This window comes from Ursus americanus, chromosome 9 (genome assembly GCF_024610735.1).
Source record: "Ursus americanus isolate L20-20 chromosome 9, mUrsAme1.1.p, whole genome shotgun sequence".
Classification (NCBI taxonomy): Eukaryota; Metazoa; Chordata; class Mammalia; order Carnivora; family Ursidae; genus Ursus; species Ursus americanus.
Genome location: NC_142135.1, coordinates 11,252,414 through 11,266,318, shown reverse-complemented (window position 1 = coordinate 11,266,318; position 13,905 = coordinate 11,252,414). Strand labels below are relative to the sequence as shown.

The 13,905-nt window shown below is 48.3% G+C and overlaps 1 protein-coding gene across 5 annotated transcripts in view; it reads right to left on the bottom strand.

Moving 5' to 3' along the window:
* Positions 1–13,905, bottom strand: part of ASAP1 (ArfGAP with SH3 domain, ankyrin repeat and PH domain 1) — a 341,646-nt gene that overhangs the window by 15,601 nt on the left and 312,140 nt on the right. For 4 of the 5 annotated variants that reach the window (XM_045812249.2, XM_087864618.1, XM_087864616.1 and 1 more), the window contains one exon: positions 7,188–7,358. The exons of the other annotated variant lie outside the window; for it this stretch is intronic. In XM_045812249.2, the coding sequence (XP_045668205.1) occupies positions 7,188–7,358 (171 nt within the window). The remainder of the gene's footprint in view (positions 1–7,187; positions 7,359–13,905) is intronic. 5 annotated transcript variants of the gene reach the window in all.

The following is a 13,905-nucleotide window of genomic DNA, read 5'->3' as shown; positions in this document are numbered from 1 at the left end:
ACGGTGAACAGGGTGGGGTGCTATGACAAGGTAACGGTGTCAAAAACCTCACTGGTAAGAGGAGCAGGAAAGGTCCTCTTTGGGGGACGGGCCACCTGAACAGTGAAGCACTTTCTAATGGGGGGGCAGCAAAACCACATATGTGCTCTTTGTCCGGGAGAATGCAGAAAGACTGGTGAGAATAACTCTCATGTGACCCATCCCATGGTGGGAGGAGCACAGAGCCCCAAGCTGCCAGGCGCCCAGGAGGAATCCCTGGACCCTGCAGGGGCACAGCTGTCTGTGGGGCTCTAGCTCATGTCCTTGCCCGCCCTTCCAAAGACTGCTGTGCAAAGGCCAGGTGTGCCCCTTCCTCCCCTGCCTAGACACGCACAGGCTCCCCAAAGGGCCGCAGGGAAGGGGCTGGCTGACGAGAATCAGAAACAGGAGGGCAGGTGCAGAGGACAGGACTGGCCAAAGCATTGAGCTCTGAGCCCTACGTGGTATGCGTGCTCCGTGGTGCTTACGGCTGCCCAAGTGCTTCTCCTCATAGCAGGAAGAGCTGGTGTCATCATCCTCATTTTAAAGATGAAGAAACAGGTTAAGTGTACCGGTGGTTGCAGGTCACATGGCTACCTGATCTACCCGGAAGACCTGGCCGCGGGTCTACAAGGTTGTCACTACCCGTCCTGATGCCCCGATGGTAACATCAATAATAGTGACCACCATTCACTGAGCATTTACTAGGAGTGAGGTACAGGGTAAGTACATCACTGGAATTAGGTCCATGACATATGTAATACAATTACCCTCCATGCTGTGTATGAAGAAACACACAAAGTGGTACAGCTAAGCCCAAGGTCAAGTAGCTGGTAGGAGTGAAAGCTGGGATACAGAGCCGAGCAGCCCGCCTCCAGGATCTGTACTAACCAGCCCTCTATCACTGCTCGTCCCACCAAACCTCCTGCATAGGGAGAGGCTGGCGGAGGGCTAAGATGGGGCCTCCTGGATAGAACTTTCTGTAACTCTAGGACACGGCTGCAGGAAGAAACTAGCTAAACTGGTGTTACCGGGGCTGATGATTTTCAGTATAGCTTTACTTTAATAAGACACTCCTTCCAACCATCGGTACATTTTCACGAGCCATCACTGGTACTGAAGGACTCCTTGGACAGCCTCCCAGGGAATCCTTCAAGCTGTGAATGCCGTCCAGGGTAGGCGTTTCTTTTCAGCATGGTGTTTATTGTGAGTCTTTAGGACTGACTCTCACATCTTACATCTGAGACTTCAATGAGCCGTAACAATCCAAGTGTCAAAGAAAGTTCTATGTTAGGGTAAACCACTGCATCTGTTAATTTCCTTACCAGGTGGAAAACACTCCAAAGCAGTGATTCTTAACCCTCTTACGTGTGGGATGGACTATGAGGCCGTTTGGGCTGCAGAGGGCCCCTCGCTCTGCTTGTGGCCACCCCACTCTGCTGTCACACAGACGAGCCATCGCACCAGGATCTGCGGCCTGACACTGCAGCCCAAATGTCCGTGTCCTCCCTTAACCCTGCTCTCTGGCCACTCGAGGTGGCTCTCCATCTACAAAGACACTGTGTTTCTCTGCCTCCCTACCTTAGGCCCTCTGTCCCTTCTCTCTGCAACACGAAACCTGTCCCACTCGTGGTATACCGCTATGCAACCTGCAAAGTCTCTCCCCAAAATCAACTTCTGGGAAATCTTCCCCAGCTGGACTTGACCACTCCCTCCTTCCTGTTAGCCTACAACCATTCATCATAGAGCAGTGGCTAAGGGTGCAGATTTCGGAGCCAGACAAGCCTGGTTTTGAACTCCAGCCCTACCATCGCCCTGTGGGTATGAGTCTGGACTACATTGCTTTTTCTACTAAGCCTCAGTCCCCTCATCTATAAAATGGGAACAAAACAGTATCTTCTCCACCAGATGGGTATGAGCATCACGAAAGATCAATGGAGTGCAGAGCACAATGCTGGGCCACAGGGAGCAGGACACAAATGGAAATTATTACTCACAGTCCTCGGAGGGAATGTAACAGAAATGATGATGATTTACTCACTGAGTGAGCCTCTCCAAGGCAAGGGCTGTGCCCTGGTCATTTTGTAAGCTCACTTGCTAGCCCAGTCTCTGGCACACAGCAGCCATTAGGTTCCTGAGGAATGAAGTCAGGGCCCACAGCACTGACTCATCTGCTTCTCTGCCCACAGCTTCCTTTCCCCCCACCTGGGGGAAGGCCTCTGTGGCTGGCAGATGGGAATCCCATCAATCTCATGGCTAGGCAAAGGCACGTGCCGTGCCTGGAAAGGAAAGTGTGACTTAGAGACGTTTCTGAAAAAAGGGTAGCATTCAAGGGAGGAGTAAAAACATGGAAGCAGTTCAATCCCTTTTTCTCTCTTCTTGCAATTTGGAGCAGGGCTCTTGTGTACAAAAGATGTGTGTGAGACAGAGGCTGGGCCAGCAGGTGAAGAAGTTGTGGCCAAGACTCAGGGTCAGAAATGTCAGGCCAAGAGTGTGTGGAGAGAGAGGAGGACACTGGCCCAGCAGTGAATGACACACAGGCTCCAGGAGTCTGCTGGAATAGTGGATAAATACATGAGCCTTGGAGTCTGAAGTGGATTCATACACCAGCTCTGAAGTGACTGGATGTGTGATTCTATACAAGCATTTGACTGCTCTGTGCTTCAATTTCCTCAATGATAAAATGCAGACATGACAGTCTCCATCGCACAGGATGGCTTGATGGCTGAATACAATGACGGGTGAACAACTGCACGGCACCTGGTACATGGAAAATACTCTACAAATGGTAGTAGCCGTTAATCATTTCTAGATAAGCATGCACAATGGGGGCGGGGAGCTGACGTGAAAATATATTGGGAAACCCAAGAAAAGGGAAGAAGAAGACATTTCCATCCAGAGGCTCTTTTACAAACCAACACTGTGGCACTGAGTGGATGTGTATGCCTTGGATCAGACGTTTCAAATGCTGAGTCTTTCACCTGAAGTTCTGGCCTCGGAACAGAAGTGAACCAATCTGTAGTACAGTTTTCATCTATTATTTGCTCCCAATAAAATATACCTTATACAATTTTAAATCCCAGTGACCAAAGATAAGGAATGTCAGCGATTGCCAGAGGTCATGTAGCCTGGGACTGGTAGAACCCAGTTCAGAACCTGGGCTTCCAGAATGTTCTTTTAGTGCATGTTACAGTTGCCCATGATGTGTGCTGTTGAGACTTCTCTGAATACCTGCCAAAGGATGGAGGTCCTGGGGTGAGATGCTCTTAGGTATTAATTTTACAAGACTTTCAAGTGTGAGAACAGGGTTAATCTTATGGCTACCACAAACTGGATAATTAGCTGTATTTTTTCTTTGCTCCTGCCTGTAAGAACCTCAGTGTCAAGTCTGTGGTCTATTTCCAGCCATTGTATGTGATTTTACATTACACATTTTGTGAAGAGATCACACTCCTGGACTTTTACTTTGTTACCTTTATTCTCCCTTTGCCCTCATTTCTTAATTAATTTTACTTAAATTGTGTTAAAATATGTGTTGGCCTATTATAAAAGTAGGTTATAAACAAATTATGTATTTCCAAAAGAGGTGAGGTTTAATGACATGGCACTTGAAAAATCAAAGTCCCCATACAACCCAGATCTGCCCATAAGCCTATCTGTTTTCTCATCAAAAGCCTGCATTAGCAGTCTCCTGAGACAGATGGCTGAATTCATCATAAGAGCAGGACTTCAGTAATGGGATGCCTGGGTTATTTCGGGTGCCGTGGACACTGGTGCTGGCAGGGAGAGAGCCTGGAGTGGCCTTCCCTGCACACCAGGGCTCCATGCTGCAGATGGACGAGGAGGCACAGCCAGGCGGAGGGTACCTTCCTACCCAGCTACCTTCTCCCATCTTTGTTTTGTGGGCAAAGAAACAACTGCGGACATGGGGAGTGGCCAAGGAATCATGAGCCCTCATGTGCAGAACACCTCGGAGCACGGGGAGGGGGAGGAGTGCAGGCTCTCTCAGCCACACAGGCTGGTGATGGATTCTGGCTCCCCAAGTACCAGCTGTGAGAACGTGGGCAGGTGACTTCAGTTTCCTGTGTCTCAGTGTCCTGAAAGCCAAGGTCCCAGCATTTCCTATTTTGCGGAACTGTGGTTAAGAGTTAGATTAAGTACCCAGGCATCTGGCTGGCTTAGTCGGGGGAACGTGCAGCTCTTGATCTCGGGGGTTGTGAGTCTGAGCCCCACATTGGGTGTAGAGATTACTTAAATAAAACTGAAAAAAAAATTAGATAAGTACTACTACCTTAGCCCCATTTTATAGCTGGAGAAACAGGTATGGAACAATTAAAAAATAATCACTGAAGCCACTGGGCTACCAAGTGGTAAGGATGGATCAGAATCCGGGTATGGCACAGGGTCCACACTGGAGCACGGTGCTGAGACAGAAACAGCACATGCCCTTGTAAGGAGCTCTGAATGCCCTGGGAAAGAGAGGTGCACACAGAACCACCGTGGTAACCCCGTGCCAGAGGGGCCAGACTGGGAGTGGGATGGTGGCTAGGCTAGGAAGGCCCCTTGAACAGGTCCCTGGAGTGCAGATCTTGAAGGATGATGAAGCATTAACACAAATGAGTAGAATATTCCAGGCTGAGGCATATAAGGAGCAAAGGCCCAGATCTTAGAGGAAAGAATGTGGTTTGGGAACCCGGCATATCTGTGTGGCAGGCATGTTGTGGGGAGAGCCAAGAGGCTGTGCCTGTCGCATCCCCTCATGCTGGTACCCACTCCCTGGGCCCAGATCCTAACTATGGGTCCACAGAGGGAAGCTGTAGGTATCATAAATGTTGCCGAGGAGACAGATCCCGCGTGTGTTTTATCAGTAGTCTGGATCCCGCTCCCAGCTTCTGGAACACCACGTCAGCGGGAGAGAGGTAGGGAGAGACCAGGCCTTTAAGTATATCTCACACAGGTGCGCACATACCAACTTAGAAAGAATGGCCCTGACAGTCTCAGAATTACTATTCAGGGTTGTCTGTGAGTGATACCAAGTCTGTGGCATGCAGAATTGTCACTATACCACAAACAGATTCTGGTTTTTGTCCCTCACGGCTGGTGATAGGTAGGAGGCTCTCGGTGGGGAGAGCTGCCAGCAGATGGCTTGGGACCCATGTCTTCGAAAGGCTCCCTGTTGGTGGCATGAACTCTCGCAGAGTGGTGCCTTTGTTTCTTAATGAAAAATGCCCCTTGCCCACAAAAACAAAAAATAAAACAAAGACCAGCAGCTACTAGTCCTGCTGCTGAGTGATGGGAATGAAATCTAAGAAAGTGATTCCTAAGCCAGAAAACAGAAATTTTGTAAAATGACTTGTGGACCGACTGAGCCTATAGGGCAAATACAGGCACTATCCACTTGACACAGAAATAAAAATCGATTAACAACAGGATCAACGTTTAGTGAAACTGGGAAAAGAAGGTGGGCTTATGATTTGTGCTATGAAGATCTGCACGGGTGTGACCTTCAGTGGGATGTTATTTGGGTTTGGAAAGTCCTCTTGGATGAAATCTGGGGACACCTGAAGGGCCGGGATAGCAACCGCAGACATGTCAAGGACACACGTAACATGCCGGTGTGTGTGTGTGCTGGTACCCCCACTGCTCTTCCCTGGTAAGACTGCCCTCCACAAATGTCTCGTCCTCTGCATAGCCTCCCCAGTAGTCTTGACACCATTTCTCAGCATTTCCACAGCACTCTGTTAACATGTCAGTCCTAACGGGCAAGAACACTTGCTCACTGGCTTGCCTGTCTCCCTTACGAGGTCGTGGGCTCCCTGAGCAGATGAGTTGAGAAGGCCCACACGACAGCACAGACAATGCAGAGTGAATGGCCAACCACACAGACACGTTTGCACGCACACTGTGGCACTGGGGCACTGCGGCCGGATGACAGACGTGTGTGAACCTGTATATGGGTGAGTATGGCTTTTTCCCCAAACTCCAAAGATTCACAACACCTAAGTACAGGCTTTTGAAGAGGCCCTGTAATGCAATCAGCTGAATTACCTATCAGTTACGATCAGAAACCCAAGGAAAAAGAAGCCACAGTGAAACTCATGGGCAGAAGGAGGTGACGCATGCGAACGAGCGTGCTCCTCCCGTGAAGCTTCTCCTTCTCTCCATGCCTGTCAGGGGCCCGACCTCGCTGGGCACTGGGGAGACTCCTGGTTCTTGACTTACATTGCTGGTGGGCTAGCGAGGAGTTCTGGGGAACTAAAAAGGTAGGAAAGGTGGAAATCGTGTGCCTTGTGGATATAAATCTGTCTGCAGTCAATGTCGCTAACTGACTCTGTGCACATTTACTCATCGTCAAGTGATTACAGAGGACCTACTAACATGCGGGCTCGATGCTAGGCCCTGCAAACACAAAAGAGAAGACAGAGTCCCTGCTCTGGTGGAGCTTACATTCTAGAGAGACCAAGAAGCCAAACACAGAGTACTAATCCACGGTGATAAGGTGCTCTGAAGGAAAGGGGGGGTGCTCCTTTAGAGAGGGGGTCGGGAGACAAACGTTGAAGCTGAGAAGGACGGCGCAGGACACAGCTGCAGGGAGTGGAGCAGCCTCAGGAGGGAGAGCCCGGTGTGCCTGAGCAGTGAAGAGGCTGTGCGGCATGAGCGGAGGGCGGGTGCTGGAAGGTCAGCCCCTCCACCCTGCAGGGCCCCCTAGGTCCTGGGCCAAGGGACTGGCGTTCACCCTGATGCACACCAGGAAAGCTTTAAAGGCAAGAAGTGACTGTGTCTGATTTATATGTTGAGAAAACCTTTTGATTTATATTCTGGCTGTTGTGAGAATGGATGACTTTGCTTTTCTGAGTCTCTGTTTCCTCATCTGTAAATGAGGCTGACGATACCCACTGCACAGAGCTGCTACTGTGAGTGAAAGAGATTTACGAGCACAGTATCTGGTGCACAGGAAACGCTCAGCACTTGAGTACTGCTCTGGTCTTTCAATGATCCTAAATATCTTCCAAGATTTTGCTTGGCCTTGAGTACAATCACACCCGTGTGTATCCAAGCCCTCAACCGGCGTGTGTGCAGTCTGGCCCGTTCGCTGAATATGCTAAGTGTCCACTGCCCACTCTGCCCCATGCGCGGCAGCGCTGGCCCTGACTTTTAGGATGACTTACCCCAAGGAACTGCGCCTTTGTTTGGGGGCCCGTGAGGTAGTGGGCTGGGAGGGTCGGATAGGGTTCTCTTGTGTCCGGGTGGTGGGGGAGGAGGCCTCTTCTTGGACAGGGTGGAGCTGCCACTAGAGGTCTGGGTGCTTAGAGGGAGTGTTGAAGGTGGGCCAGTTGGACCTAGAAAGGAATCGAATGGGGCAGGAAGGTTAATCCCAGTCTCACAGACAGAACAGCCAGTATGCAGTTACTTCCACACACCCAATGTGGTATGGTACACAGACAAAGCGCAAAGCTGGATATGGCCAATTCCATCAACAGGGGGTTTTATCCACAAACAGGGGTTTCAAAATTGCTGGTGAAATTCTAAAAAAAATAATCACAAGAAAAGAAAGGGAGGTGTGTGCTTTTAAGGAAATGCCAATCCCATGGAATGCGAGTGGGTTTAGATCCTCATTTAGGCACCAAGGGAAAAATAAAACATACGTTTTAAATGAGTAACTTGGTGGGACCATCACAAAATCTACTGAGGAAGAAGGCACACAGCACTGCCAACAAAATCAATGGAGAAAGAACAGAGTATAGGCTAATCCTTCAGGGGGCCACAGGGTAAGACATGGAAATGTTCACAGAAGAGGATTTTTCTGTCCACTACAACTTTTTCCTTTAGTCAGTAATCTTTGCCTGAAGTTTAGTGTGTGTTTTTTTTTTTTAATAACTTTTATCTAGAATGAAGGATCCAATGTAAAGAATTACTTGGAAAAAAGAGAAATTCAAAAACTCTTTTTTCCTTCAATTCTGAGTTGTTCTAGAAATCATAAACCACCTATTGGAAGCCTGAATAAGTTACATAGATTAGGCATTGATTTCTATAGATTTAAAAAAAAGACTCTACTTTCTCCAGAGGTAAAGACAGGATGGCAGTAATGATTAATATTCCACACACACACACACACACAAAACCACTACTGCAAAACCTGACTTTTTTGACCTAATGTTTTTTAGAAAAATGGAGTTTGTTTTCAAGATTGGTTATGGGATTAGTATTACGGTATTAGTTTTGTTTATTCAAAGTGACACTGAAGTGGCTGGTGGGTGCCACGCACTGTATGCTGGGCACCGTGGCAACCATCTCTTTATGGAGCATTCCCAGGTACACGGTGTAACTATGTTCATGGACAACTGTTTCTACAAGCAGTTAACGAAAAAAGAAAAAGAAAAAGGAAAGAAACCAAAAATAACTAAGAACACCGCCACACCAAATTTTTAACACAGGATAGTAGATACCTGGTGGTCCAGAAAGGCTCCAAAAGAGCTTTTTATATTCTGTGTATTAAAAGAAAAGCTTAATTACTGCTGGCTTCCTTCCTTGGTAAAATAAGCCTTATATTTCGCATTACCGACTCCTGGGCAACACCAGCACTGACTTAACCTCAGTGATTCTCAGAGACAGTCTCGTCCTGGAAGTCAATACTGACAGTCTCAGTAAGATCATCATCTGTTTTTGGATACAATGGACTGAGCTCTACAGGTTACCCTCTCTGCCCTACTGACGTGATACCTGATAGAAGCCTTACTGTTACTCCAAGTCAGCACCTGGTTATTGGTACCAGCCCTGCAGTTTCAGAAGTGATTTCATAACAATAAGGCCACTGTTACTATAGCCTTGCATTTGTGTAATGATTTGTACTTTTCAAAATGTGTTCGTGGGGTGCCTGGGTGGCTCAGTCCGTTGAGCATCTACCTCGTGGCTTGGGCTCAGGTTGTGCTCTCGGGGTTGTGAGATAGAGCCCTGCACTGGGCTCTGCGCTCAGCACAGGGGTCTGCTGTAGATTATCCCTCCGCCCTCTGCTCTTCCCCCTGCTCACGCACGCACGCGCGCTCTAAAATAAATGAATAAAATCTTAAAAAAAAACACAAGGTGTTCATATAAACTATTCTCCTTGATTTTTCATTATTGCCCCCTTCTGCAGTCAGGAAAGCAGGAGTTTGGAGTGTGTAAGGTTTCACTGCCAAGGGGTGTGGAGCCGACAGTGCAGGTCTCTGGGACTGGCACGGGCTCGCCTGTCTCACGCTGCCGTTCCTGAAAGCCAGGACTGGGCTCTGTGCGTTGGGCACAGGAGGAAAACAACACTGACAACAACAGCCAACGCTCAGTATTAGGAAGTGTACTTTTCTCTTGGAAGTACATGGAGAACAGAGACTAGACAATGATGCAATTCTCCAGCACTTTCATCTTTATCGCCACCTAGGGATCTTCTGAGGCAGTGCATCTAGAAGTCATTGCATCTGTTCCAAATCCTGCCTGGAAACAAAAATTGCCAAAGACAAGGAGGCACTAACTGGGCTGTGCCTCTGAGCAAAGTTGAATGTGTACCTGATTTCAGGCATGATTCAACCACAGAGTCGTCCTGTAATCACAAACCAAGCAAAATTCAGCCTCCCGAGCTAGGATTTCAGAAATGAAGGGATCAGTGTTCTGTACAGGATTATATCCCTTTGTTTTACTTTCTTTACCTGTAATCAGATATTGATTGTTGTTTCCCTGTTTACTGCCTGTCTCCCCCACCAGACTATAATTCTACCAGGGCCAGGATTTTTTTTCTGGTCTGGTGTAGAGTAAGCTGTGTTTAGTAATACAGTATTGGATAAACGGATGAATGAACTGTTACGTCTAGCTTTTTAAGACAGAAGGGATTCAGTGAGGGTGACCAACCGAACACTAGAAATAGGGGGAAATAGCAGGGACATGTTAAGTTTGAAAAGAAATATTCAATACTGTAATTTCATAGCCAGAAAACACATACACAGACCCACCTACTGTTTTGTAATAGCAGCCACAGAAAGGGAGGTATAAAACTTGGCTAGTAGGGCGTGAATTAAAAAAAGGCTGAAAAACACTATACGAAGTCCCGGAAAAGCAGACTCAAACTTTCTTAAGATTTAAAGATCTCAGGGGCGCCTGGGTGGCTCAGTTGGTTAAGTGTCTGCCTTCGGCTCGGGTCATGATCCCAGGGTCCTGGGATCGAGCCTTATGTCAGGCTCCCTGCTCAGTGGGGTCTGTTTCTTCCTCTGCCGCTCGCCCTGCTTGTGCTCTGTCACATAAAAGCTTAACAACAAAAAAAGATTTAAAGATCTCAGAAGACTTTTAAAATTAGTAACTAGTCTCAACCACTAAAGGGGATGTTTTATGCAAAATAATCTAAGTCCTGGCTTAGGAAGGAAGCAATTCTGACAGGAAAGAAAGCTAAAACAAAACAAAATAGAACACAAAAACGGGTGGGAGGCAAGGTTAACAGGGTGGGGAGGGTTGGAGGTGACCTGGACGGCCTGTGAAGGCCTGTGGAAATAAGAGAAAACGCCCCACTCTTCATTTGCCACTAATACTATTATGTCCAATTATCTTCTTTCTTTTTTCTTAAAAATATGGCTCTAAAAAGCTTCCAGAGCTGCTATAAATAACTCCGAGGGAATGACATTATTACAAGGTCTTCTCAGAGGAGACAGTGAGCCTCAGCTCTTCCTAAGATGGTGTGCCTCGTTCCACAGTCCCATGAGCCCCCCGGGCACTCTGTCTGGGTGTTCTGCTGTGTCTTCAGCTCCAGAGATGCCCAGTGGACTCCTGGGGGCTGCCCTGCCATGAGCACCTCCGTGTCATCAGTTCGGGAAGGCCTTAACTGAGGTCTATACCTCAGACGTGTGCCCAGCATGTGACCAGGGCTCAGGAAGCTCACATGTGAGGTCACTGTCCATCTCGAAGCCGCTATGCTCACTCGGGGCCGTTTGCAAAGCCCTCGTTCTATATCTCTGGGCCCAACCACTGGGACTCACAAAAGGCTGTGGCTATTTCCTGAGACCTGCCCAGGAACGACTGTTTCCTCTGTTCACTAAAGCCCCCTCATGGGAAAATAATATATTCACAGACTACAGAGGTGGTTTAAATGAAACCTCATCAGATAGGACTCGATCGTCAACAACAAGGAAATGAATCTACTTAGCCTGGAAAACCTGTCCTTCTGAAAAGCCATGCATGTACACTGAAATACATATTTTTAAAAAATCCATTCCTAAAATCACCATCAGCATGCTTCATAAATCTCCCTCTACATCCCTAAATTCGGTAGCGCTACCATGCGCCTGACCTAACACCGAGGAGAGGTTTAGACACATGATTGAGAACTCCCCTTGTAAGGCAGCATTGCCGTCACGATCATCTACTTGTAGGCTGGTGAGACGCAAGGCTCAGAGAGTTTAGGAAACTGGCCACTCACAGCACATGAGTCCAGCTCTGTGTGACTTAAGGCCAGGCGCTGATCCTTCATGGTACCCTGCTCTCCTCCTGTGAATGGCCCTACATCCTCCCTGGCCAGAACACTCGGGCCCAGCTGTGCTCCCTCCTCCCCTCTGCACCTCATGGTGAAGGGTCAGCCCAACTGGAACCTCATCCAGAGCCTTCTCTAACCCATCCCCTTTGCCCTGGGACGACTGCTGTTAACTGTGACCTTCCAGAAGGCTAAATGGCACCCAACAGTCTCTACGTTGCATTATAGCTGGATTTTCTCTTCTTTCAAAGGCTTGAAAGCTCCCTCAGGATGAGATTCATGTCGTCTTCACATCTCTCAGTGCCTGGCACATTCTGAACACAATACAAATCTATGGAAATCATTCATAGGAGAACTCAGGAGGATGCTTTTTCATTGTCCTTGTACATTTGGTTTTTAGTAAAACAGAACACCCAGAGGTCTGCCACGCTGGGAGGCCAAATAAAAGCACATCTTTGAAATTTTAAGTAAAAAAACAAGACCCAGAAGATGGCTTTAAAAGCTGTCTTGACAATTTTTGAAAACATTATTTATAGAAATACAATGTTCATATTCTAAACATGCCAACCACAGATAAAAATTGATAATAGCAGAAATTCCATCTACACACAACTCTGGACAAAACAAATGCCTTTCACGGTGTAGACCTGAAAAGTTTGTGACTTTAGAAAGTTATCAATGGGGCACCAGGTGGGCTTAGTCAGTGGGGCTTGAGACTCGATCTCGGGGTTGAGTTTGAGCCCCATGTCGGGTGTAGAGATTACTGAAGAATAAATAAAATCTTAAAAAAAAAAAGTAGATAAAGACACAATGAATTTATGCCGAGAAGGGTCCTGTGTGTAGCAGGAAGGCACTATTATCACTGCACTCGGATGGGGAAACAGAGGCACGGCAAGGTGCAGTGGAGTGCAGGGAGGCCGCGCAGAGTCAGCAGCAGGGCTGGTGATGCAGGAGTGACACCGTGCTGCGTACCATGCAGCATGGGCTAGTCCACATCCTTCAAACTCCTTCCAGGACCCCAAGAAATAACAGCACAGTGCTCGGATTCAAGGGCCTAAGGGTGGTTCTTTCACAACTACTCAGACATCTCCGTATGCAAGAAGCACAACACGGTTCCCTCTGCTTCCCTTTTCACACCTGGCAGTCGGGTGGCTTAGTGAGCCTGTGCCAGGGGCCACTCCTGAGGGCCAAAATCCCAGACATGCTCTTGGCCTGCAACATGGCCAGTGCAAGGGGACAGCTGTGCCATGATTTAAAAAGGATCAGGGAGACTGATAAAAATAGGCCAAAAAGAAAAAAAATTGACATGGATCAGGGATGACAGCCCACGGGATACTTCAATATAGAGCCACTCAAATGGTTATCTTCCTATGAGGCTAAAAACAAACAAACAAACAAAAACCCAAAAAACAAACAAACCAACCAACCCAGGAAAACTGTAAAGTCATCAGTATAGAAATAATGCTGCTACTAGGAAAATATTTCCTAGGCCAGCTGCCATCATCCCGCAATGCACCTTGATGGTGGCAGCTTCGTGTCCTGAGGACACCTTCTCCCTTCCAACCACCCCCTGCCCTCTCTGATGACTTCCATGGGCCTCGAATGAAAGCCGCAGAAATGTCGTCTAACATCCTCACACAACCGTTCGGCCATGATGCTGCACACGTTCTGTAGAAAGACTTCCGGCCAGTCAACTATCTGCAGTAGTTTTAGGAGAGTCCCCTCCTATCTCTGGCCATGCATTTCTGGGACATGCTCTCCACTGACCCTGCTGTTGTTTATTCATTCGGCAAGCACGGACACAGTGCGCCCACTCCAACGCCACGGCTGCAAGGCCAGCTCCCTCGCAGCCCCTGTGCTGCAGGAGTGTGAAAGGGAGACGCCCTCACCCCTCCTCTGCGCTCCCACGTGCCACATCTCGCTGCTTTCTCTCCCTCCTTCACTGTATGCCCAAGGGCCCAGCACATTTTTTAAACCGAATGCATGCAGTAGGATCAAACAAATTCCTATCTGTGGAATGCTTGCTACGTGCTAGTCACTACAGACATGATTTCATGGTCTTTAAGCAGACAGCCAGCAAGGTACACACCCAATCCTGTTTTTCACACGAAGACCCCGAGCTCAGCAAGATCAGCTTCATGTTAAAAAGAGCCCAGGGCAGGGAGAGGATGAGCATGTTCCTAGAAGGAGCCCCATCTCTCGGGGAGGTCCAGGGACAGAGGCATCTTGGAGGAAGGGGAAGGGAGGTTTGCCCAGCAGCGTGGCTCTCCGGACGGTGTGCCTCAGACGGCTCCAGCTTCGCTCTGGGGTTCATGAGGGTCCTTTGCCTCCTCACCTAAGCCGATGGGGGGTGGCACCAGGCTCGCCACTCTCTGTGACACGAGCACCCACGAGCAAGCACTGCC